A 26,340-nucleotide genomic window follows, 5' to 3' on the forward strand; every position below is an offset into this window, starting at 1 on the left:
GCATTCCCTGTCAGTACCCAGCCCAGGCTGAGGAAGCTAATGAACCAACCGGTGGACCAAATTGGGTGATGAATCCTGGTCACGAGCCACCTGAGGCATGTTTCACATATGGTAAGAAGAATGGCCTGAAAAAAAAAAAAAAAAAGAATCCTACAAAAAGTGCAAAAATGGACGAATTACTAAGGAGGTGGACAAAAGAAAAGCACAAGCATGTAGAGATAAAATCAGAAAGGCAAGGCACAAAATCAGTTGGACCTAACAAGGGACAGAAAAGGCAATAAGAAGAGTTTCTTTAAATACATTAGGAGCAAGAGAAAGACGAAGGAAAGTGTAGGTCCTCTGCTTAGCAGGGAAGGAGAGCTAATAACTGATATCAAGAAGGCTGAGGTATTTAATGACTACTTTGCTTCCCTCTTCACTAAAAAGGTTAGTGGGTGACCAGATACTCAAACACAATTAATATTAACAGCAAAAGGAAAGGAACATAAGACAAAATAAGGAAAGAGCAGGTTAAAGAATATTCTGATAAACTGGATGTATTCAAGTTGGCAGGGCCTGATGAAATTCATCCTAGGGTACTTAAGGAACTAGCTGCAGCAATCTTGGAACTATTAGCAATTATCTTTGAGAACGCATGGAGAACAGGTGAGGACTGGAAAAGGGCAAGCCTAGTACCTATCTTTAAAGGGGGGGACAAAGAGGACCCAGATAATTATAAACCAGTCACCCTAAATTTGATATGTGGAAAGATACTACAACAAATGATTAAACAATCAATCTGTAAGTACCTAGAGGATAATAGGATTATAAAGAATAGCCAGCATGAATTTGTTAAGAACAAATCAGGCCAATCCAACCTAATTTCCTTCTTTGACAGGGTTGCTAGCCTAGTGGATAAGGGGAAGCAGTAGATGTGTAAGTAAAGCTTTTGACACAGTCCCCAATGACGTTCTCGTAAGCAAACTAGGGAAATGTCTAGATGCAATTACTATATGGTGGGTACACAACTGGTTGAAAGACCATATTCAAAAAGTAGTTATCAATGGTTCGCTGTCAAACTGGGAGGGTGCATCTAGTGAGGTCCTGCAACAGTCAGCCCTGGGTCTAGGACTATTCAATGTTTTCATGAATTACTTGGCTAACAGAGTGGAGAGTATGCTTATAAAATTTGCCGATGACACCAAGCTGGGAGGGGATGCAAGCACTTTGGAAGACAGAAGTAGAATTTAAAGTGACCTTGACAAACTGGAAAATTGGTTTGAAATTAACAAGATGAAATTCAATGAAGACAAGTGCAAAGTACTTCACTTAGGAAGGAAAAATCAAATGCACAACCACAAAATGGGGAATAACTGGGTAGGTGGTAGTACTGCTAAAAAGATCTGGGGGTTATAGTTGATCATAAATTGAATATGAGTCAGTGTGATGTAGTAACAAAAGAGTCTAATATAATTCTGGGGTGTATTAACAGGAGTGTTGTTTGTCGGAGAAGGGTGGTAACTGTCCCACTGAACTCGGCACTGGTGAGGCCCCAGCTGGAGTCGTGTGCAATTGTGGTTGCCACACTTTAGGAAAGAGGTGGACAAACTGGAGAGAGTTCAGAGGAGAGCAACAAAAATGATAAGAGGTTTAGAAAACCTGAACTACGAGGAAAGGTTAAAAAAATTGGGCATGTTTAGTCTTGAGAAAAAACTCAGGGGGGACCTGATAACAGTTTTCAAATATGTTCAGGGCTGCTATAAAGAGGACTGTGATCAATTGTTGTCCATGTCCACTGTAGATAGGACAAGAAATAATGGGCTTAATCTGCAGCAAGGGAGATTTAGGTTAGCTATTAGGAAAAACTATCTAACTTTAAGGCTCATTAAACACAGGAATAGGCTTCCAAGGGAGGTTGTGGTATCCCTGTCACTGGATGTTTTTAAGAACAGGTTGGACAAACGACCATCAGGGATGGTCTCTAGGTTTCCTTGGTCCTGCCTCAGCACAGGGGGCTGGACTTGATGGCTTCAAGGTCCCTTCCAGCCCTACATTTCTGATTCTATGATATTTCAGCAGGAAGTCCCATAACTGTTAAGATAAAGCATGTAAGTATCTGGCCAGAATTTTCAGTTACAATTAGCAGAATCAGTTTTGAAGGGCACCTTCCTCAATCAAGTGCTTTTGCTTTTAAGATTAGCGTTCATAGTCTAATCATGCTACACTTAACTTAATTCACTTTGCTGTGAACTCATTAAATTCTTTTCTCTTAGTTAGAAACCCTACCACGGCTTGGCAAGGGAACAGGAAACCTGTGCTCACTACTACAGAGTTCTGAATGCACTTGGCTCATTTAACCCGACAGAGTGATGGGTATTGCAGCAAATTACAGCACATCTCATTTACATTCCTACACTGGATCACTTTTTGCTCAGAACTTAAAGAGCTCCTCACAGTTGGATTGACTAAACATATAGGGAGAGAAAAAGAGACTCTGATTCCAGGTTGGGCATTAGTGTCTTGGATAAATTGTTTTGTGTTATATCTTTAAAAATCCAATAATGTATATATATTTGATCATAAATCTCCAGGGATACTTTCATCCAATTTTAATTACTTAGGGCCGAGCCTTAAGTTAATGGGGTCAATAAGAGGTTTTTCTCAAGTCCTCATTATCATCTGAGTCTTCTATGGTATGCTGAATAGAGAGCGAGGACTTCAGGATGTGGCCTTCACCCACCTAGTGTCAAATTTGCTTGCAAAACCCTCAAAATTTGATTTGCAAAAAAGTCTCAAAATTTCCATTGCACGAATATTTATTCTATCAGTGCTCAGCTGCCCAAATGTTCATGTGAAATGGTTGTAAATACAGTTCAATAACATTCACATTTTAATTAAAATAAATGCTTGTGGACAATTTCTTTTCTCCCATTATTTGCTCAATAATACTTGTGATTTTCAAAAACATTCACCACCTTTGGGGTCAAAATTTCCTATATTTGCATTCTTCCTCAAGATGCATTTTTGGAAAATTTGAGCTAATTCCTTTATCCATTTTTTAGTTATGGTGCAGTGGAAAAAAATACACTTCTCACTTAAAAATTCTAACACTAGTCTATTTAAGCAGAGCTACAGCAAAAAACAGCTGAAGTTTAAACTAACATTTGGCATAACTATAGACTTCTTTGAGGAACAGTGTATTTGATTGGTTGGGGGTGGAAATGGTTTTGATTACATACAAATTAGGAACACTGAAACTATGCACTGAGCAAGTGCATGAGATTCATTCATTAGGCGCTCATTCCATGACTTCAAATTTTAGGCCATGTCTACACCTACCAATACAGCTGTGCTGCTGTAAAAGTGCTCATGTAGCTGTGTTATACTGACGGGCGAGAACTCTCTCATTGACATGATAAAAACAGCTCAACAAGCGGCGGTAGCTGTGTCTGCAGGAGAGAGTCTCCCACAGACAGTGCTGTGCACATGAGCGCTTATGCTGGCAAAACTTATGTTGCTCAGGGGTGTTTTTTTTCACACCCCTGAGTGACAAAAGTTTTGCCAACATAAGTGCTAGTGTAGACGTAGTCTCAGTATGTAGCTGTTTGGTTTTATTATACTAATACGGGCCCAATCCTGAAGTTCTTATTCAAGCAAAACTCAGTAAGAGTCAATGTAACTTTTGCTTACATAAAAATTTAACAGAGAAACTTAGTCTTAAGGGACAGAATGCTGCAAAACACTGCAGTTTTAGTATCTTCCCAGGTGATAAAGCTGTCAGCATTTTATAATACTTTACAAATATGGTTGCAGAATATTGTCAACAATAGCTTTAACCCTCAATACTATCTACCTTAAACATTTTATTTGTTATGACTCTTCATTATTCTCCAGTTTGAGTTCTTATTGTGTGCAAGTATTATACAGTAAAGGTACCATGTACAACTCTCATAAGTTACAAAAAGTAATTTGAAAATAAAACCTAGCTACAGAAACATCCCTTCCCCAAAGCAGGAAAAATAATGAAAAGGTTCCATAGTATTCTGTACAAAAAGCAAATATTGTTCTGTCAAGTGTTTGCATGCAAATGATTAAACATCAGAGTATTAAACTTTTCACACACAAAAGTGAATTGCCATTGAACAAAAGACTCTAAAGAGAAGTAGAAACATTTTTCAGTTGCATGACAATGCAAGCAGGAATTAGTACTTTTTATAAATTTCTGATGTGTGCTTCCTGTTCCAGTTTGTTTAGTCACAAGTACTGAATTAGATTTCTGTTGGCTGATTGCATTTATTATAAACAGGTTTTGTGCTTTGTTTAAATACATCAGGCTACTTAACCCTTGCATAGGCAGCTAAGGTAAAGGGGGTGGGAAGGGAAAGTTTACTCTCTGGCATCACTGTTTCTTTTGAGTTTAAAAAACAATTGTCAGAGAGATCACAGAGAGGTTAAAAGAGGGCTTGGTTGTTGCTTCTAAAACTAGTTTCTCTTTTGTTCCTTTTCTAGAAACCAGATGTAACTTCAGGTCATAAGGGGTTGAAATGAGGCACTTATTTAACAAGCACAACCACTGTACTGATGAAACTGGATCAGAAAAGCTTGTGTGTTTCTCCTAGTGCAATATCTACCTGTACTAATTCGAGCCATGCTATGCCTCAGGTGAGTACTATTGATTTGTTTTCCCTTTAAATCTACATCTCTATATTGAAAACCTACATTGTTTAATACCAGGGGGAAAGACACCCATGATTTAACATCTTGTTCCTAAAGCACTTTGTTCAGAGATAAAGCAGGTGGCTCAGCAAATAGGTGGTTCCATTTTAGTGAGGGGATATATTCTCCCTCTCTGATATTCACATTGGAACTCCACCTTTAAAAAAAAAACCAAACAAACATGGGGTGTCAAACAATACTTAAACTGCTTCCAAGTGTCTCTCTCATGCCAGTCTTTACATCTCTTCAGGTTATCCTTGCCCCCTCCGTCCCCCGTGATTTTATTTTTTTTAAAAAGCAAAGATATCTGCACTCCTAAAACAACAGGAATGCTGCGCTGGCCTTGAGCCAGCAAAGGCTCTGAACAGGATAAAATTTCAGTTCAGATTTACGGGAAGTTGCTGGTGTCGGGAGTAAAAATCTGGTTTGGTGAGTTTAAGGGCAGGGAGTATACAAGAGACAACCTTGCTACTGTGAGCAGGGAGAACAAGAGAGGGGGAAGAAAAAAAAGAACACAGAGATGAGACACTTAACATTTTCCTCTCACAGTCACAGTGTGTGCTCCTGAGTCCTGAGATATCTCAGGCTTTACCAAGCCAGTAGGCAGAAAGTAGGCTCTGGTAGGGCAATATCTTAGCTTAACTTTCATGCTTTATGTCTAGTCAGGAATTTAGTCTAAAAGAGTGCCTTCTGATTAGCACTCCTGTTTAGTACTTTGGAATGTGCAGCTTAGGTCAGTGAGAATCAAGGGTTTTAGCTTAGCTGGTATTACTAATTACAAGTTTCTCTGCATGCATTTCAGTGTTCAGAAACTCTAAACTGGCAGAGAGTGAAAGGAGGGGGTTAAACAGCATTGTAGGGAGTTGCTCAACACTCCTCATTTAGCAGAACATTAGAAAAAGTAAGAAGATGCATTGCTGCCCAGAAACTCTTTCTTCTCTGTGAATGGTGCTTAAGTGTAGAGACTGACTTCAGAAACACAAAACAGGTAGGTAAATTTTTGTGTTCACCGTGCTATCCCTGTGTCCTTACTGCAGGGTTTATTCTCTTGTGATTGTTTTAAGAACATGGTGGGACGTAAGGTATTTTTGAAAAAGTGTTTTATGTAATCTCTGTAAAAAAACAGAAACAAAACCACAAGTTGAACTAAGTTTTGATAAATCCTTTCAAGTGATTGAGCAATGGACTGGATTCTTTCTTTAAAAACTTGTAAGATTAGAGAGGAAACAAGAAATATCAACTAAGAGAAGACTGAAAAGTGATTTTTGGTACATACGCTATTTCAGAAGTTAAGTTTAAAAGATTATGTACATCTTCATATCAAAGTATAACATGCCAGTATCTTCTTATCTGATGTGTTAAATAGTGTTGAAGTAAATATGTTTGTGTTCGTTTTTAGTTAAAATCAGTCTGTGCAGAACATGTAGTGGTGACATAATTCTGATGGATGACAAATTACAAATTAACAGGGCAGCTAGCTGAGATCTCTGATTAGAGACATTAAAATGAAGAGAACAAGACTTTTCTAATAGCTATTTAAAAATAAAATATATTATAGTCGATCTCACCTTTATATGCCTTTAGTTAGATTTATGTGTGGTTAGATGAGGATTGTTGGGGCATGTCTCCCTCCCTATGCATGTAAAAAGAAACAGTTTGTTTTACAAATTAAAATTATACAGTTCATTTCCCATTGGGGCTTTAAAATAAAGATTGGGGCTAAAGTCACAGAATTTTCAAAGTTGGATATAGCAAAACAAAAGATTAGATTTTGAAATCTGCCTTAAATTCTACCTATGCCACCCAGCTGAGATCACAGTGCAGAACTTGGCCCCAGGGGCTAGTTTGAATCTAATAGTGGTGTCTTTATGAGCCTTCCAGTTTTATGTAATAATAATTTGGACAATATTGCAATATTTCTTTACAAGTCTAATGCTGAGTTCACATGATGGTCAGGGCGAGAAAAGAATAAAAGCATACATCAGGCTGTTGCAACAAATATGTAGCAAGTTGTTGTACTTTAGGACTATTGCCAGAGAGATATGCAACATTATATACTAAACATCTCCCAAGTACTGCAGGTGCCAGATCATAAAGGTGAAAGATCACTTGTGGTATTAAGCAGAGCCTGGTATAAAATTGGAAAACTGAAGACAATGTGCACTCTTGAGAAAGGAAAATAAGATAACACCAGAAATATACTGCTATATGGAGTTTATCTAACAGAGATTCATGTTTAAATTACTAACAAGGCTAAAAATCAAACTATATAGTCAAAATAACATTAGAGTCTGAAAAATAAATTAGGGGGAAACATTGTGCTTGTATTCTCAGTTTCTCTCCCGCTCTTATTCAGTCACTGGGCCAGGTTCTTCTTTCACTCATGTTTTACCCCAAAGAAGTAACTTCATTGACTTCAATATAGCTATTCCTGATTTACAATCTGTCTGAGATGAGAATTGGGCCCTCTCTTTTCCTCATATATCTTGGGATTTCAGACACACACAACAAGGCAGGCTAGCTTTGGCATGTAAATATGACTCCTAATAATATCTGTATCTTAATGTTCCAGTCCAGTCTGAAAAATCAATGTTGGATTAAAAAAATCAAAGGAATGTGCTGTACATCAGCAAAGTATAAAATAACACCAAACACTTTTGGATAAGAGTACTTATTTTAAGCAACTAAAATGGCAAATGTTTATGGAAATATTGTTTCAAGAAAATTTTTATCTAAGAGCCTGAGCCTGCCAGGAGGTCCATGCATGGAGCCCCATTGATTACTGTAGGACTTTTCATAGGTGCAGGAGTCCACCTGCATGGAGATTACTGCAGGATCATGATTTAAGTCTGTGGCCAATGGCCATCCATATCTCTAATGGTCGGTGTTACAATTTGCTGTTCTACACATTGTACAGAAGTTGAATTATGCTGATTCAGTCATCACTGTCATATGATAGAAGCCTGTCTGTGAAAGCTGTATAAGTGTCTGATATCAGGGAAATTCATATGACTGTGCTCATTAGGATTTTTTAAATGTCTGCTGTACTTTCTCTGTTAACTAAAAGCAGGTGCTCAGATCTAGTTTGAGCTGGTTGTCAATGTAAATATCTAATAACAAAAGTTAGATGGCACACTATTTAGAGTTGAACGCTATTAAAGCTATTCTGAACATACATATGCATGCTCGTATTGGTTTAGAATAATGAGTTATGTATGTATTTTCCTGGACTCTGGCAATTGTTATATTACACTCATCCGAGTTCTCAAATTAAGAATGATCCAAATGACTAAGAAGTGTACTAAAAGTGTCTGCATTACTATCGACAAACAATAGTAGAGACTTAAGGGCCCAATCCTTTTCCTACTGAACACAGTGGGAGTATTGCAATTGATTTCTATGGGACTTGGCCCTTAGGGAGGAAATACATCTGCCAGTCCTTTATTAGTTAACTTTTTATACCGATAGTTATGCATGAAGATTGTCTCTCTCTCTCTCTCTCTTTCAGGACATTTACATCTCAATATTGGAGATGAGTATAAAGCAAAAGCCCTAATCTGAGCACCCCTCGACCTAAATTATACTCGGGTCACTTAGAACTGTGTTCCCATCTATCGTTTTTCAATTTTCATGTTTCTAAAACTGACCAGTGAATGCTATACATTTGTAGTAAGGACACTGCTCGTTATCTTTCCCAGTAAGAGGCCTAAAAGAATATTTCTTTTCTGTTGTTATTTTTTTTAATAACATGGTTCTGGGTACACCTAGCTCCTGCCAACATCAGGCACATCTTCTCAGTATCCTTGTCAAGACAATGTAGGCTTTGTATAGTTAAGACTTGCAAAGGTTTTGGTGACACAGTAAACTCAATAGAGCACAACTTCTTATTAACTGCAAAGTCCACAGACAGCCTCATGTTTAGGGGCTTTTTTGTTTGTTTTCTTTTTACATTTTATCCGCTGAAAATCATAGAGGAACTCTCTCTCAGCAGAGAGGACTTTTTTTTAGAATATACGTTCCACAAGATAATATTCAGACTGTATATTTTTTTTTTACCTAGTTAGCTTGCAGAAGATTTGAGAGGGGATACAGGCAAAGGTGGGATATTTTGGAGAATGAAGGGGCGAGACAAACTACAAATGCATCAGACTTATTTCAAATAGAATATTAAAGAGCCATTCAGATAGTAACAATTTTCAGTCACTAACTAGGGTTGCCAACTTTCTAATCACACAAAACTGAACAGCTCAGCCCTGCCCAGCCCCTTCCCAAGGTCCCGCCACACCCTGCCCCTTCTCTGAGGCTCCGCCCCTGCTTGTCTCATTCCCCCCTCCCTCTGTCATTCGCTCTCCCCCACCCTCACTCACTTTCGCCGGGCTGGGGCATGGGGTTGGGGTGCAGGAGAGGGGTGAGGGCCTGGCTGGAGGTGCGGGCTCTGGGGTGAGGCTGGGGATGAGGGGGTTGGGGCGCAGGAGAGGGCTCTGAGTGGGGCAGGGGGTTGGAGTGTGGGGGGGTATGGGTTCTGGGCTGGGGGTGCAGGCTCCAGATGGGGATAGAAATGAGGGGTTCAGGGTATGGGAGAGGGCTCTGGACTGGGGCAGGGGATTGGGGTGGGGGGGATGAGGGCTCCAGTTGGGGGTGTGGGCTCTGGGGTGGAGCTGGGTATGAGGGGTTTGGGGTGCAAGGGAGAGCTCTGGGCTGGGGCAGGGATGCAGGGTCCTGGTGGCGCTTACCGCAGCTCCCAGGAAGTGGCTGCCAGGTCCCTGCAGCCCCTAGGTGCATGGGCAGCCAGTGAGGGTCTTCATGGTGCCCTCGTGCCTGCAGGCACCGCCCCTGCAGCCCCCACAGTTTGCGGTTCCTGACCATTGGGACCGCTTAGCCAGCACTCGGCGGCCACTTCTGGGAGCCCTGCGGAGCCAGGGCTGAGTCATGGACAGGGGCGGCTCTAGAAAGTAGGCTGCCCCAAGCAACGTGGTGCGCTGCGCCGCCCTTCCGCGGTCCCGCGGCGGGTCCCCTCTTCCCGCGGCTCCGGTTGAGCTCCCGCCGGTATGCCTGCGTCAGGTCCACCGGAGCCAGGGAGGAGCGGACCTGCCGCAGTCATGCCTGCGGGAGCTCAACCGGAGCCGCGGGAAGAGGGGACCCGCCGCAGTCATGCCTGCGGCAGGTCCGCTCGTCCCGGGCTCCGGTGGACCTGCCGCAGTCATATCTGCGGCAGGTCCACCGGACCCAAATGCCGCCCCCCGGGAAAGGGCCGCCCCACGCGCCTGCTTGGCACGCTGGTGTCTAGAGCCGCCCCTGGTCATGGACTGGACTTTTAATGGCCCAGTTGGCAGTGCCTACTTGAGCCGCCAAGGTCTCTTTTTGCCCAGGCGTTCTAGTCGAAAACTGGACACCTGGCAACCCTATTGCTAACAAACTGGGCTGGATTTAACTGACAACCCAGAGGCAGAAAGCTCTGTATCCTATTTACTAAGCTCTGGAGTCATCTAGTCCCTCAACTGGATTTACTTTGTTGAAGCACCATCCCAATTGTAATGCATCTTACAGAATGAATGAGAAGAACTGCATGTACAGACCATAGAGCTAAAAAAGGTAAGGATCAAGTTTAGCTCTTTCCCACTTTCTGCAAACAATAGAGGCCTGATCACCCTCTCGTTTACACTGGTGTAAATTAGTAGTAACTCTGCTGAAGTCAGTCTACTGTACTGATGCAAAACCTGTGTAAATGAGAAGGAGTATAAGCACTAAGTAGGAAGTAGAATGACTTGCTTCATCCAAGACAGGTTTAGGTTTGTCGGTGTGTAAACAGTAAAGCCAACTTAGATACGTCACTGAATAAATATCAAGTTGATGATCACAAAGCACTTTATAGAAATGTACTGAGATACACAGAGGGATAATAAAAATACAGCTACCTTTGGAGTGGAAAATATCACCCATTTTACACCATCAATTATTTTTTTTAAGAGGGTAAATGAAACTGTAGGCAGACTTCAGTTACCCAAACTCAGACTAGGCCCAGATGCCAGGGTTAATACATCCACTCTTGTGAAAAGTGCCAAGGCAGCTTTAATGACCACAAGATTTTCCCCCCAACTAGCATTTTCTGAAACCTTGAAAAATCCATTTCCATCTAGACCTGCAGTAAACCTTTACACATGCATGGACAAGTATGTTTAGTTAAAGACCGCAGAGTAGACCAACAATCCTATGATTACTTATTAGCACTGTGTGAAACACTGAATTTTCAATTCAGAGAGGATTAGACATATTTTGTTGTTCATGTCCTGTGAGTATCACTGTGAGTTCCAGATTCAAAGCAAAACTCCACCAAAACCATGGGATTTAAGATCTTTATTTGAGGTGAATCTGTACTGTGTAGAGTACAGTATATAGTACAGAATTGCTGGCCGCTATTGTCCCTTGTTTGCTCCCCCATCTTTCTGTATGTATCCGGTGCCGTAACGAGGGCAAGGCAAGTGAGGCACTTGCCTCGGGCGCGGAAAGAGTGGCACAGAAAGTCTCTCCTTCAGCGGCAATTCAGTAGCAAGTCCTTCCCTCCGAGAGGGACTGAGGGACCCGTTGCCGAATTGCTGCCGGTCGTCAGCAAGGGAGAAGGGCGGCACATCTGGCTCTTCGGCGGAAATCCGGCGGCGGGTCCTTCCCTCCGAGAGGAACCCACTGCCGAAGAGCCGGACGTGCCGCCCCTGTCCCTTGCCTCGGGCGCAAAAATCTCTAGTTACGGCTCTGTACCTATCCACCTGTTGCCTCTTTTCTTATACTTAGTTTGTAAGCTCCTTGGGACAGGGACCCTCTTTTTATTCTGTGTTGGAACAGTTCCTAATACATTAGGGTCCTGGTCCATGACTGGTGGTCCCAGACACTACCTCAACACAAGTAATAATGGGCTGGGCTTTAATAAATAAGATGGGCTAAAGAGCCATTTTTATTTTGATTAGAGATGGTTCAGATCTGGGTTCTATTTTATCCAAAATGCCAAGATTTGGATGGAAGGGGGAAGTCTGATAAAAGGTTCTGATTTTTGGCCTCTCTCCAGCCCTGTGGGCCTGGGCTTCAGGCCTCCGTATGCAATATGTACACATAAAGAATCTGAAAACAGGAACCAGTTTTTTTGTTCCTTCCAAATACTCTAAACCATCCCTCCACTTTTAGTGCATATTTCCCTCCCATGTCTTATCGGTTTGCCATGTTGTACTTGCATGTGTAATGAGACAAACTACTTACGATGATGTTACGCTTCCCTATTTCCAGATCAAAGTATGATCTTTTGCAAAAATCTGGAAGCTAATTCTACCAGCACTTCATTTTTAAACCTGTCCTGGGTTATGCACTAAAGATACAGAAAGAACATCAATTTAACAACATTTATTTAGAATTTATTAATAATGTATATAGAATTAACAATTGTCTAGAAAGTAACTGCCAGTGCACTTCAATCTTGGTATTTTTGAAGTTTTTCCCAAACTCCAACCACAGCTGAAAGGATTCCCTCTGAAGTCACACACTAACTTTTCTGTATGTTATATATACACAATAGATTTTAAATCAGTAGCTGAATAAAAGAGAAGAGAGGAATGAATGGCCCACTAGTTGTAGCACAAGCTTTAGACCTGGGAAACCTGGGCTTAAGTCCCTGCTCCACCACAGACTTCCACTGTGATCTTAGGCAAATCACTTAGGGCTTGGCTACACTTACAAATTTGCAGCGCTGCAGCAGGGTGTGAAAACACACCCTCTCCAGCGCTGCAAAGCGCCAGTGTGGTCAAAGCCCCAGCGCTGGGAGCATGGCTCCCAGCGCTGTCCGTTATTCCCCACAGGGAGGTGGAGTACAGACAGCGCTGGGAGAGCTTTCTCCCAGCGCTGGTGCTTTGACTACACTTAGTGCTTCAAAGCGCTGCCGCGGCAGCGCTTCAAAGTGCTAAGTGTAGCCACAGCCTTAGGGTATGTCTACACTGGAATTTAAAGATCCACAACTCGCTTGGGCTAAGGGGCTGTTTAATTGCAATGTAGACATTCCAGCTTGGGCTGGAGCCTGGGTTGTAAGATCCTGCCAGGTGGGAGGGTCCCAGAGCTTGGGCTGCAGCCTGAGCCAGAATGTCTACACTGCAATTAAACAGTCCTGCAGCCCAAACCCCATGAGCCTGTGTCAGGTGGCATGGGCCAGCCGTGGACGTTTACTTGAAGTGTATACATACCCTTATTGTCTCTGTGCATCAGTTCCCCATTTGTAAAATGGGGATCATAGAACTTCCATACTTCACAAGGGTGTTGTGAGGATAAATATATTAAAGATTGTGAGGTGCGCAGAAATTATGGTAATGAGGGCCATATAAGCATCTAAGATAGATAAAAAGCTCCACATAAACATTTATACCACAGGTGGTGGTGATACCCATGTAATAAACTGCATTTATCTTGTACCTTTCTGTGGCTTTTCAGCCCTCATCTCGCTCTGCCAAGACTACTACTAACAGTCCAAATCTCTGAGCAGCTTTCAGACACCTTTAAAAATGTTAATATTTAAAGATGGTTTCCTTCTTTCCCCAAAACATGGAATCCCTCCTTCCCCCACAAATTACACTGCCTTGAGATTTAGGATGGTCAATGTTAAGTCCTAGATCAGTGACAGATTAAAGGTCCAATGTCTCCTGCACTGTGAAGTGACAAATGCGTGTTTTATACTAGTGGTTCTCAAAGTGTGGTGACACCAAGGCTGAGACTCCAGATGTAGTTGCATCGGTCAGGATTAGGGCCTTAAACACTATATGTGGGATTTTCAAAAGCACCTGAGGGAGTTAGGCAGCCAGCTCCCATTGCAAGTCAGTGGGAGTTAGATGCCGAACTCCTTTAGATGCTTTTAGAAATGTTGCCCTGTATCAAATGATCATTTTAGACTATGGGTTCTGCATGGGCATAGGGTTCCATGCGCATGGACCCAGTGGTAGGTTTGGAAATTTGGACCCTAATCTAGAGAGGTGCTGAGCACCTGCAGAGACCTTGTAAATCCCAATAAAGTTGATTGCAGAGTCTCAGCAAGGACGCAGCATGCTTCAAGATCAGACTCTCACACTACCCCTCATATTGTATATTACTTACACACACACACTATGACTGCTTTGTTAAACATAGGAAATAGTAGTGTAGAAATCCACTCTGTTCCACTGAGGGTTTTTTCTCCCCGCCCCCGGCTAGACAATTATTCACAAATTAAGTTGACGTACCATTTACCTGAAATGAACCTGTGTTTTCATATTAGAAGGTAATGAATGGGATATTGGAAATATGATCTCTATTCATTTATTGTCCTACGTGCTATAAATATGGTACAGATTGATTTGGACCTTAATTTTTTTAAACATAAACAGCCTTACAGTATTGAGTGTTTTGGCGGCGAAGTGATTAAATCAGAATCAGCAATGTTCAAATTGCTCCTACAGTGTAGGATTTGCATATTTGCTTGGCATGAACAAGCCAACTTAACAGAAGGGGGGAAATGTGAGTCTAAACTTGTTTAATGCTGAATAGTGAAAGAAAGGGCTTTTTAAATATTCTTTTACAGACAAGTTAAGAGTACTGAATAGGAGTTGGGCCTCAATCATTAGCAGTTAGAGATTATGTGATTGCAGACTGTGTGTGTTGTTTAATACTTTCTCTCTGCTTTGCCGAATGGATATCGCAACTGGCATTTTGTTTATAATCAGACCCAATGATGAGGTACAAAGTTTCAGAATGGATGTTTTGTTCCTGAAAAAAAGTCTGTCCCTCTTGAAGTCAGTGGCAAAACTCTCAATGATTTAAATGGTGCAGGTTCAAACCCTTCATCTGCTAAACATACTCGACAAAATCCTCAGCTATGTAAATGGGTATAGCTCCATTCTTGTTTGTGTTTTGTTATAGTAGATCCCCATTGTTCTAGGCACTGTGTGCACAATGAAATGAGTCCCTGCCCCAACTAACTTGAAGTCAAGAGTCAGAAACAAGTCACTTAGGTAACCATTCAAACACTATTCATACCAAATAGTTGAAGATAGAGTCCAAGCAATTACTTCACAAATAAGATGAAATGCCATATATACCCCACAAGTGTTCATTTAACAATTCTGAATAGTGAACACCTTTCTAAAAACTGTTGTGTGGATAGTTCACAAGCAGGAAAATGGGCAAGGTGCCCATGTAAATTATTCGCTAGAACAGTTTACCCAGCTCTAATAGGGGAACAATTATTAAATTCTTCTTATGGTAAAGCACTGAGTTGGTGACCTTGCTAGAAAGACACAGAGTGATTTTTGTGAACCGTAGTATCAGAGGGCCTTTATAACAAATTATCATAATTTTTCCAAGTTTTGAGGCTTGATCCTGCATTCCAGGCATACCCAAATTCCCATTCACTTATGAATGGAAGTTCACAAAGAACATGGGATAGCTCCCTTGGTATCTGAGCCATTGTCTAAATAGAGGGGTTAGCCCTGATTTCAACCAACAGCAGATCACAGCAACCACCATAGCTGCACTAGCACAACTCTCTAATGTAGACAAGGAAAACCACAATCTACACTGGTTTGAAACTTACACACTATGCTGATTACTGGCCCCCGATGGCTGAAATCAGGGCTAAACCCCAGTGTACATGTACTCTGCAAGTCATCTTATTTTTTTACAGTTAGGCGATCTCAATACCTTTATATTATTTCTCTTTTTGGAATTTTTATTTTATTTTTAGTATTCTAACAACTTTGTTGTTAGTTTATTTCTTAATGCCTATAAGTTTCCTGCACTTATAGTCAATTTTAATGAAGAATTGTGGGAATACTTAGAGCTGTAAATTAGTGCCCTTTGTAGTTTTTTTTAACAGAAGGAGTTAAATGAAACTACTTCTAATCTCTTTATCCTTGTCACACCACTCTGCTATGCAGTAATACACCAAAGAATTTCCAGAAAGCAAAGGTTGGCGACTTAAAGTAGCTCCCTCCCTGACTTAAAAAAAAATATTCATAGTATAAATTCATGTTATTTTCTATTTGGTGCTGAAAGTTTGTTATGCTTGTGGGTAAAGAAAACTTAAATGCAAAGGAGCTGGAGGCAGGAGAAAGACTGGAGCAGAAAAATGGAACTCTTTCTCATTTTTTATTAAAAGTGAATCCAAACAAACGGTTCCCCTCTGAAAGTTAGATCAGGTTTTGAAATGCTGAAAGTAAGACATTTTATAGGGAGATATCAATGGCACATTGCTAATCCCTGGTAGAGAGGTAAGCCTGCAAAACAAATAGCAGTATGTCCTTGAGTGCACCAGAGTTATGTGCTAGACAGGTTTTCATTTTTTACCGTATTGCATAATATCAGCATACCCATAAGGACACGTAGCATCTGAACGGCCCTTTCATTATTGGACAAGATCCTGCTCCTATTCAAATCCAGGGCAGTACTCTCATGGACTTCAACAGGACCTGGCTCTTTTCCATATTGGATTCTACCATAGCCTGCTAAAAGCTGGACAGCAATTTTCTAGAATGTCATCCTTCTTCCACTCTGAGTCCAATCCTGCTTGCCCCAGCCTCTTCCCTCCCCACGCCCACTCACCCATCCACATACACCACTATTGAAATCACATAGCAACTGATGGTATTTGCAACCTGCCTGCCCCCTCCCTTTTTTTTCTTAAATAGGGGCCCAGTTATTACTTAACTTTGAGATATTCAAGGCAAAATGCATATTGATTTTCTTGGCACACAGTAGTTACTAATCTTACCGAAGTTGCATGTGTAGGTGGTATTCTGATTAAAAACAAACATACAAAACCATAAAATGTGGGTGGAGGTGAAACTGTGGCTGCTACTATTCAATGCATTTGTATCCTCATAAATCTCTCTCTTCTACTATGCAACAAGCTAGAAATCTACAGATTACTTGAATCATCCTTTTGTCAATGGACCAAAAAATTTGTGGATTAATGCTTATATCATATTAGCAAGATCCTTATATACCAAATTTATATTTCATACCTAGAGCCAGCACCAGCCCACGCTGACGTGATGAAATGTACCAACAGAGAAAGATGTTTTTCCTAACACTACATAAAATCAGTATCTCTCAGCTTCCCTCCTTCTGCTCCACCTCCCTGATGATCCTATTTAAATCCAGAGCAATATTGCTGAATATAGTACAACACACTCTTTCAACAAAGTTTCCCTGTGTAACTCTGGCAAAAGAAATGTCATAGTAAAAGTGTACCTGCATAAATTATTCAAAAGAATCAGTTTTTCTAAACATACTTGTTTACTGGCAACTGGGGTTTCCATGGGACCATAATTTATTTCAGAGCCAGCTGTATCATATATAGGCAGAATTGGCAGACTCCTAAAACTGCAAAATATTAGGAGCAGCAAAATGTTTATGGACAAATTTTTAAATGATGTCCATACCCAACACTTCCCATTTTAGGCACCAAAATAAGTGGCCAGATTTTAAAAAATACTCAGCATTCAAAATGTTCTCATCCTCCCTAAAGCAGTAGAACACTAGCACATATATAACATGCCCAGACTGCCCAAAAACGCTAACTATAGAACTCACACCATGATTCTAGGACTTAACTAGAATCCCGTTTCCATGGGGAGCAATATGGCTGACTGAAGTAGAATAGAAATTTGTTACAATATTCCCACATATCTGATCATTCTCCTCTAAATTTCCACAGGTCATGGATAGGGTCAGTGAGCCTTGTCCACTAAAGTTTTATTTTGGGTGGTGGGAGAAGGGTTTAGTTATCTATTTTTGTTCTCTGTTGTCTCTGTTTATTCCTTACTGGCACTAGAAATGCACTTCAGTTCACTATTCCTCCTTCAAGGGCACCACTGTCAGATATACATGCTTAATGCATCCTGATTCAAATAAGAGCGTGACTCATCATTTGAGGAATTATTACCTAGACAGCAGAAGTAAATCTTTCTAAACTGGGGCTTGGGCAGAACAGGACAGAAACCTTGGGAATTTTGGGATCGCTGCTCCACAAGTCATCTGGAGCTCTGAAGGAGCATGGCAGAGTAATAAGTGACAGCAGAGGACAATGCTGAGTGTTGCGGGTTGCCTGCTGAGCTGGACTGCCTCATTTGGGAATTGACTCATGAATTTATGAGTGGGAATAAGACACTGGTGTGTTGGGAGACCGTGACTATTGGGAGACTATAACTATTTTTGTTATAGTTCTTTGGCAGGGTGGGAATGCTAAGTGGGTACAATACACTGGTAGAATTCCATTCCATTTAGCTGTTACCTACCCTGGTCAGGGCAGCTCTTGAAGCAATCCACTCCCAAAGGAACCAAAAGGTTAGTTGGGTTCTGAGTCACACACACACACCCCTAAAATAAACTGGGTTGTTTTTTTTAACAACAGGGACCTAACTGGAAGTAAAAACATAATGTGGTTAAAAATCACAGACTCCATAGCTGGTAAATATAATATTAATGAGGCTTTACGTTATTTTTCCATCTGTTAACAATAGACAAATATTATGTAAACCAGTGGTTCTCAAACGTTTGTACTGGCAACCCCTTTCACATAGCAAGTCTCTGAGTGCGACCCCCCTTATCAATTAAAAACACATTTTTATATATTTCACACTGTTATAAATGCTGGAGGCAAAGCAGGGTTTGGGGTGAGGGCTGACAGCTCATGACCCCCATGTAATAACCTTGTGACCCCCTGAGGGGTCCTGACCGCTAGTTTGAGAACCCCTGATGTAAACCAAGTGATGGCCTGATATTTCAGGTATTATATGAGATCACATACTGAAACGCCTGCTGAGCTTTGTGATGGTTAAATATTCTTTGCTTCAAATGTTACTGGAAAGTGAGGATGCTAAGAAAGGGTAGGAATTACACTGTCCTACCATTTTGATTGGGACTCCTATGGTAATACATAATAATAATAGTTTTGATATTAAAGATCAAACAACTTTAATCAAGGTTGCTGAAATATTCAAAATGAAGATCTCAGTATGCAAAATGAGTTATTCCGTTCTTAGATGGAAGTGTTAAACTTTGTAAAGCTTGTCAAAGGTTCATCTAAGGAAGGTATTTTTTGCTAAGAAATATACCAGTTGATTTACTGTCTTCTTGTTAATTCTCAAATGATAAAGATGCTCTGGGTTCAATAGCAGGATTTTTTTAATTTGCCAGATTAATGTCATCATCCACCAACTTCACAGAAATCTGCTAACGGTAACAAATTTTAAAATTAATAGCGACAACTTTATTTCCTGCTTATATCTAGTTTAACTAACGTGGAAACATCTAATCCTCTTAGTTTTTATACTTTCACAAACAGGGATTTGTTTGATTAAAAACTTTTAATTAGTCCAATCACATGGAGTAAGTATTTAACAACTCCAAGGCAAACCTATTACAGACATCAGAGGTGCCTCTCACATCCAGTTTCTAGAGCTTAATTCTAGGACTCTTTAACCATAGGCTAAAGAACTTGCATAGCAGGGAAGGTGAATGCTAACCCAGTTTTTCTGGATAAGTGGGTAACATTCCTCAGAGGTAGCTCCCTCACCTCCAGAGATAATATTGGCATCTTTTGCTAGCCTCCATTATGTGCTCTCTAACTAAGGTAATATCTCACTTTGTGTATTAAAAAACACAACTAAAGAAAGTAATAATCTTCTCACAGATTTGGTGGGATTGTAGAAGAGCTGAGTGAGGTTACTGAGGCAGCAGGTCACATTAAAACACTGGGGTGCTGAACCTACTGAACTTTTGAGCACAGTAGCGTAAACCCAAAATCAAGCCTCTACAGTGAGTTTACAGGTCTTAACACAGAAAGTGTGGGGTCACCCCTACAGAAAAGAAGGCGAGGCTGGAAAAGGAATGCTAATCAGCAAATGGCCATGGATTTTGTAGTGAGTGAAACCAGATAAGAAAGGAATGGTTGATATAAAAGGAAAAAATAGTTACAGTAAAAAAGGCAGTGCGAATGTTTGCATAATGGGCTAAATGTGTACATTTATTTGTGTCCCAATTAAATTCTAGAGGCGTCAGTCAAATCAACAGACTGATTCACTTTTGTATTGCTTTTATAGGATTTTCACTTGCTTTGGAAACCAAAGATGTGAAAATGGGGTATAATTCAAATGCAAGTAAATTAGAAAGTCTGCACACCTGAAGCTGAAGAAATCGTACACACATGGTAATACATAATGAATTTGTGTCTAGTACAGTGCAAAGAATACAGATGTGTGTCTAGTACAGTGCAAAGAGCATCATTAGCAGTCAGTAATAATAATGGTGCTAAGGTATGATTTCAGCACATGCACGTCAGCCCTCACCCTATGGATCCATCTCCCAAAAATGTAAAGGGCCTGATTCTCAAAGGGCAAAAACAAGCTGTAAAGCTGCCATGACAGAGGAGTTCTGGGCTGACATACAGAGGATCTGTGTGTATGGGAGATGGGGCCAGCAAGTGGCAGTACAATAACAAATATAGCTGTGCAGCCAGTGCTGCAGGGGTGATAAATAGCACTGGTATTCCCATGGATTTCTGTGAGAAGTGGCAGCCATGCGCCTTCAATATTCCTCTCTGCTACTAACCCAGCCATCAGCAAGGGTGGATGCAATAGAACAGGAAATACGCAAAGGCCATAGCCTGCAGTGTTCCCTCTAATTTTTTACATCCATGTGCGGAATTAATTTTGTTATGTGCACCAGTATGGAGGTAATGTGTGGTGGGGGTGGGGCTGAGGGGTTTGGGGTATGGGAGGGGGCTCAAGGCTAGAGCAGAGGGCTGGGGTGTGGGGGGTGAGGGCTCTGGCTGGGGGTGGAAAGTGTATCAGAGGCAGAGGTGCCATGGAGAAATCTGTCTGCAACCCCACTCTGCCATGGCATCAGAACCAAGCTAGTGCACCCCACACATTGGCAGGGCCAGGTGATGCATTTCTCAGACAGTCTCTATTAGCAGGGATTTTAGGGAGCCCTGGCCAGAATTTAAAACTGCCCCTTCCTCAGGCAGAATCCCAAAGGGAGGGTGGCAATGGTATCAGTTTGTGTCCTTTCCCAGAGTGAATCCTCCTCTGCATAGACAATGAGCAATTGGAAACCCCTGTGTCTACAGGAGTGACTCTGCCTGTTTTTGTGTAAGGATATGACTTAGTACCACCCATTTCTTCTTGACTGGAATTGCCATTAAAAATGTAATCTGACAAATTAGAAGAACTCCACTTTCTGGCTGGCTTTCCTAGTTGAGTTGAAAGTGAACAGGAGTAAAATGAAAATCAGGCAGAATAACTTGACAGGAGAAAGAGAAATTATGATAGGGAGCATAACTGTAAAGCTAAATAATGCATCTAAATAATTCTTTCAATGGCACATGGTTCTGACATTGTAACTCACGAAGAAAAATGGACTAGAAACTTGCCACTATAAAGAAGCAAGAAGAGAACAATTATGGGAATTTCATTATGAGGTTATCTATTAAATCAGTGAATACAAAGTCAATGTAATAGGTATCACAGGGAAGACTAGGTTGAACAAATAGTGACAGGGAAGATGCATGATAGTAGGACTGATACCAAAAGCAATCTCAGACCAGAGAGCAAAGCCTTAAAGACACAATAGAGGTAATTCGACATCCATTGAGTAGATGATGCATGGACTAGACTTGGATCAAGACAAACACGTTTGGTGGAGAAATGTTCACTCAAATTTAAAAAAGAAATTTGTTTCATTCAAGTGACTGCCCTTCTTCCGTTTGCCTTCTGTGAATATTCATGCAACATCGTTCTGCTTACTCTAGCTCCCCTGGAGAGCAAATGTTAGGCCTTCACACTTAAATAATTGCACCAGAAGCACTATGTTCTGTGTGGGATGAGACACTGCTTGATCCAGGTTCCCTAGAATTCTTTGTGAGGGTCCAGAGAGAAAGGCAGTCAAATGAGCCAAAGAAAGATCTAAACCTTCACCTTCACAATTAGATCATGCACACGCACTCAGCTACTTTGTGTGAATGTGACCAAATAAAGTTACATTTATATTCTAAACCCAAACAGCACTGGCAAGTTTAACATCAAGATTGGAGGTTTTCCTAAAACATATTCTCTAGGAATCGTTTTGGGGATATTCTACAGTTTGTGTTATGCAGGAGGTCAGACTATATGATCACAATGGTCCCTTCTGGACTTGGAATCTATGAATCCCTACAGTAATCTAATTTTTATACCAATGATGCTTTACATAGTACAGCCCCAAAAGGACATTTAATATTTTCTAAATTCCCCCTAGTCTTCTTGCTGTGGTTAAAACCCTTCCCTGTGCAGAAGGCCAACACAAAATGTACGCACTACTTAAATGGGGAATAAGCTTTGTGCTGGCCCTCTGCACAGGGATGAATTTCACCTTGAGAGATGTAAAGCCCAAGTGGCTTCATTAAACCCTCCTCCTGATTTAATAGTTATGCTCATCCAATCAGCGCACTGAAATAATACCATGTAACTTACGCAAGCAATCAGACCTAACCAATACACTTCAGATTTCAATAATAAATAGTTGCAGTGAACTGTACATGATCAATCCATACAGTAAAATATGGACCATATTCCTTTATAAATCCACATTTAATATCCGTCAGTACACTATAGCATAACTGCAACTGGTCTTTAGTCTAAATTTGCTATATAGTACAGCAATCAATTGTAAGCAGAAAAGTACTAATAAATTCAACCACGTCAAGGAGAGGTAGGAACACTCAGTGTATAGAAAATAATTTGACCAGGATAATGCTAAAAGATCATCATCTGCAGAAATTGATATTTTAGGAGGAAATATTATCATAGGACTCAGGGGCAAGATAAAAAAAAAGATTTTTCCAAATCTATCACCTGTAGGATTTTAAAAAAAATTATTTTAGAAGTGAAGGGAAGTAAATGCTCTAATAAGGAAGAAGGTGAGAAAGAAAAAGAACATGACAAGAAAAGGAGGAATCTTTAAAACAAGCAGGTAAAGAAACTGGAAGGGAAAGAAGAAAGATGGAAAGCTTTTTAAAAAACTGATGGGAGAAAGAAGGGAAGGACTACGGGGATTCATCACAGGATGAGGAAGGCAAGATATCTGAAAATGATGACAGGGACAGAAGTATAGTGAGGAAAGGAAAGTGGTAGGGGACATAGAAAATAAGTATGTTAAGGAATGGAGAAAGAGAAACAAGAGGGAAGGAAAGCAAAGAAAAATAAGAACGAGAAGAAGGTTTTGAGGATAAAAAACAAACTGAAGCTGAGCTAGAGGAGGGATCTGGAGATTTTTAGGGTAGAGAACCCTTCACCTTCAGGCTGCCAGTTCAAAGCCAGCCCACATTAGCTGTTACAATCTGATGACTGTTAGATGGCCTTCATAGATTGATAGTCTGGCTTTACCTTACAAAATCCACCAGTTAGCACTGTTTTACAGAATCAAAAAGGTGGCAAATGCTCTGCCTAGAAGGTAAGCATCTCAGTGTTGATGCAACAGAAATAAATCAGTAATACTCTCCATTTGTTTGCAGAAGTTCAGCCATTTCTACTTTTTAGAAAATATATGTAGAGCTTCTTCTTAGCATATGCACAAACTGCCTCAGGTGGCACGTGACCAGGATTCATCACCGAATTTGGTCCGCTGGTTGGATCATTAGCTTCCCTGGCTTGGGCCAGGTACTGACGGGGATTGCAACATAAACATTGATCCATGCCCCCGTATGTAGCACTGAGACTTGTCTTCATTCATTCATTCTCCTGCTTATAGAGAATAGAGTGCACACTTTGGATCACCCGTTTCCAGAGACCCTGGTCTCCTGCCAGTATAGTGCTCTATATTAAGGCTGAGACAGGCATGGTCAGAAGCCACACCATCCCTCCAGTGTGTGTGAGGCCATCAGCAAAGTCTTTCCGTCCAGCTTCTGTTGGATCTACCGCATAAAGCTGGTGGGCTGGTACTAGGGTGACCAGATGTCCCGATTTTATAGGGACAATCCTGATTTTGGGATCTTTTTGGCTCCTATCACCCCCTGCCCCTGTCTCGATTTTTCACATTTGCTGTCTGGTCACCCTAGCTGGTACAGACTCCTGCATGCAGAGCAGAAAGCCAAGCCACCTGAACCAGTGTTGAGTCAATGGAGAACACATTGGAGGCTGGTTGGTCCGATGCCTGACATCCTCATTCGTAACATGATAAAACCACTATATTACTTCAATATGTCACATAGAAAACGTCCAGCAGCCGCATGTGTGTCTCTGTGGTGGCCCAGGTTTCAGAACCATACAAAAGGACAGAAGCCACTGCTGCTTCACAAGTATGCATCTTAATCTGAATTATATGTGGTGCTAATTCTACAAAGATTTCCCAAAAGTGTGTGTAATACCCATAACCTTGTGTTGGGATGCTTATGTTGGACCATCAATACGGCCTCTACAAATCATGCTGGTGAAGATATATAGATGACCTTATGATGACCTCACACTTGTGTAAATCAGAAATAACTCCACTGGAGCCAGTGGAATTTCACTGGTATAGAACTAGTGAGATTAAAATTGTGTCTGTCTTGCTCACTTTATTATGATGAGAAATTAACCTGAACATAAAACGAAATGGTTCATCAGCACAGCTTGTAATGACCTAATTTTATGAAACATTCAGTGTTTCAGGAAAGCTAAGAAAAAATGGAATAGCAGAAGTCTTGTAGTACTCTGCTGACTGAATAGAACTTTCCACTTGGGGATGCAAAACCCAACACCAGGAATGGTTTCAATATTGCCAACCCCCAACATTCAAAAGCCATGAGTCAGACCCCCAAAAATCATGGGGTTAGCTTAAAAGATCAGGAGATTTTTTAAAAGTAAATTTAGAGTTCTTTTTATTTGCCTTCTAGTTTTTGAGCCATTGGGGTTCACAATTTCAACTTTTCCTCTACAACCAGAAGTGCTAGAAGCATTTATTTAAAAAAAGTTAGTTAAGATTCTCATGTAACCACATGATTCCAAGAGATGGGGCTTTAAGAAAAACACCAAATATTGTAAGACTGGCAATAAAATAATGAGAGGTGGCAACTCAGGAGTTTAAAACCAGCAATGGTAGGGTGGTCTACAAGACCCATTGGTTCTCACCACAGAGTGCAGGTGGGGCCCTGCTCCTGTGACACCTCACCCTGTCCGCTGCCTGGCCCAGGGTTATGGGATTTTTATGTGTGTGGTCAGGTGGCCCTGTGCAAGTGTACTGAGTACACATTAGTTAATCCAGGCCTGCATCTGAGAATCTGGCCGATCTAGGCTCAAGAGAATTATCAGGCAATGATTTGATGCATCCCAGTGACTTCTATGAACTTTGCTTAATAAACTCTCTTGTATGCCTCTAAGCATGTCTAGTTTTTTCTTTAGACTGCAGGGCATTTGTCTTGTATACTGCCCCTAATACTTCTTAGCAAGGAATCAGGTTTGGAGACATTTAGGATTCTTCATAAAATCTAGAACTTTATGAAAGAGGAATACATGTTCTGTGAAATATTTTAGAACTGTTTTCACCACTCTTTCAAAGAGATAAAAATAACCTAAATCCCCCCATCCCTTCCCAACTGGAATAAAATATTCCAAAGTTTTGGATTCTAGACATGAAAATTTCAAAAAGGATATAAGTTTTAGGTTCTCCCATCTCTAGAAAGGAGGATTCCTTGTATGGAAATGCAGCCTTTCACTCACCTTCCCTAGGATTTGTATTATTCTTATAAAAGCAGCAGAATGTCCTGTGGCACCTTATAGACTAACAGACGTATCGGAGCATGAGCTTTCATGGGTGAATACCCACTTCGTCGGATGCATGCATATTATTCTTGGTGTCCTTCCTAGGCTAAACTCTGTCACTTATGGGTGGAATTTTCAAGAGCAATTGGCAATGGCCTAACTTTACTTCGGACGAAGTCAATGGGAGTTTTATTGGTTTCATTGGGAGCAGTTAGGTCAACATAGAAAATCCCAACCTTCATCTCCAGTTTACTGTTTCATCGCAGGTGGTACAACAGCCCTGACTTTGGTGACGCCTTCTGTGGAGACTTCTCTTTCTACTGAAGTGTACCTGATGCCTCTTTCTCTCTGTCCTTTCATCTCCTTAGGGCTCATTTCCCTCAAAGGATTAAACATACATAGTCTGCTAACACTGATGTTTATAATATCTTAGAATACATTATTATGAACTTCCATTCCCCTGATAGCTGGGCTAGAGGGGGGTATGGTTTGAGAGAATGAAAACTGAAACAAAGTCAGGGTTGCATCACTTGTTGCCAGCTCCGAGGGAGGCAGTCACTGCTGTGTGAGGGCTCTGGCTGCATTGAAGCTTGTTGGATTTGTTGATACTGTTGTCTCGCCTCATTCATTCAGGTACCCCTGATGCTACTTCAGTATGAAATAAATAACTGGACACTATCATCAGTTAACTGGAAGCAGATATTATAGTGCAGGATTCAGTTGTTTATCAAAGTCACTTACTTCGATTGTAATCTCTATGAGGCAGAGAACCATCCTTTTATTATAGACATGTACAGTGTGTAGTACTGATCCCTGACTGGTGCCTCTGAGGAATACTGCAACACAAAAGAAGAAAAAGGAGTTCCGTGCA

At 40.9% G+C, this 26,340-nt stretch overlaps 1 protein-coding gene across 5 annotated transcripts in view; it reads left to right on the forward strand.

The window, feature by feature from the left end:
- Positions 1-4,488: 4,488 nt before the first annotated feature.
- The window catches only part of RBM47 (RNA binding motif protein 47), a 106,356-nt gene continuing 84,504 nt past the window's right edge, over positions 4,489-26,340 (forward strand). For 3 of the 5 annotated variants that reach the window (XM_039541610.1, XM_039541611.1, XM_039541619.1), the window contains exon 1: positions 4,489-4,641. In XM_039541610.1, coding sequence (XP_039397544.1) covers positions 4,628-4,641 — 14 coding nt within the window. In that variant the 5' untranslated portion in view covers positions 4,489-4,627. Of the gene's footprint in view, positions 4,642-5,151; positions 5,684-26,340 lie in introns of those variants that run through there. The other 2 variants (XM_039541613.1, XM_039541612.1) reach the window with 2 other exon arrangements.

This window comes from Mauremys reevesii, linkage group 5, assembly GCF_016161935.1.
Source record: "Mauremys reevesii isolate NIE-2019 linkage group 5, ASM1616193v1, whole genome shotgun sequence".
Lineage (NCBI taxonomy): Eukaryota > Metazoa > Chordata > Testudines > Geoemydidae > Mauremys > Mauremys reevesii.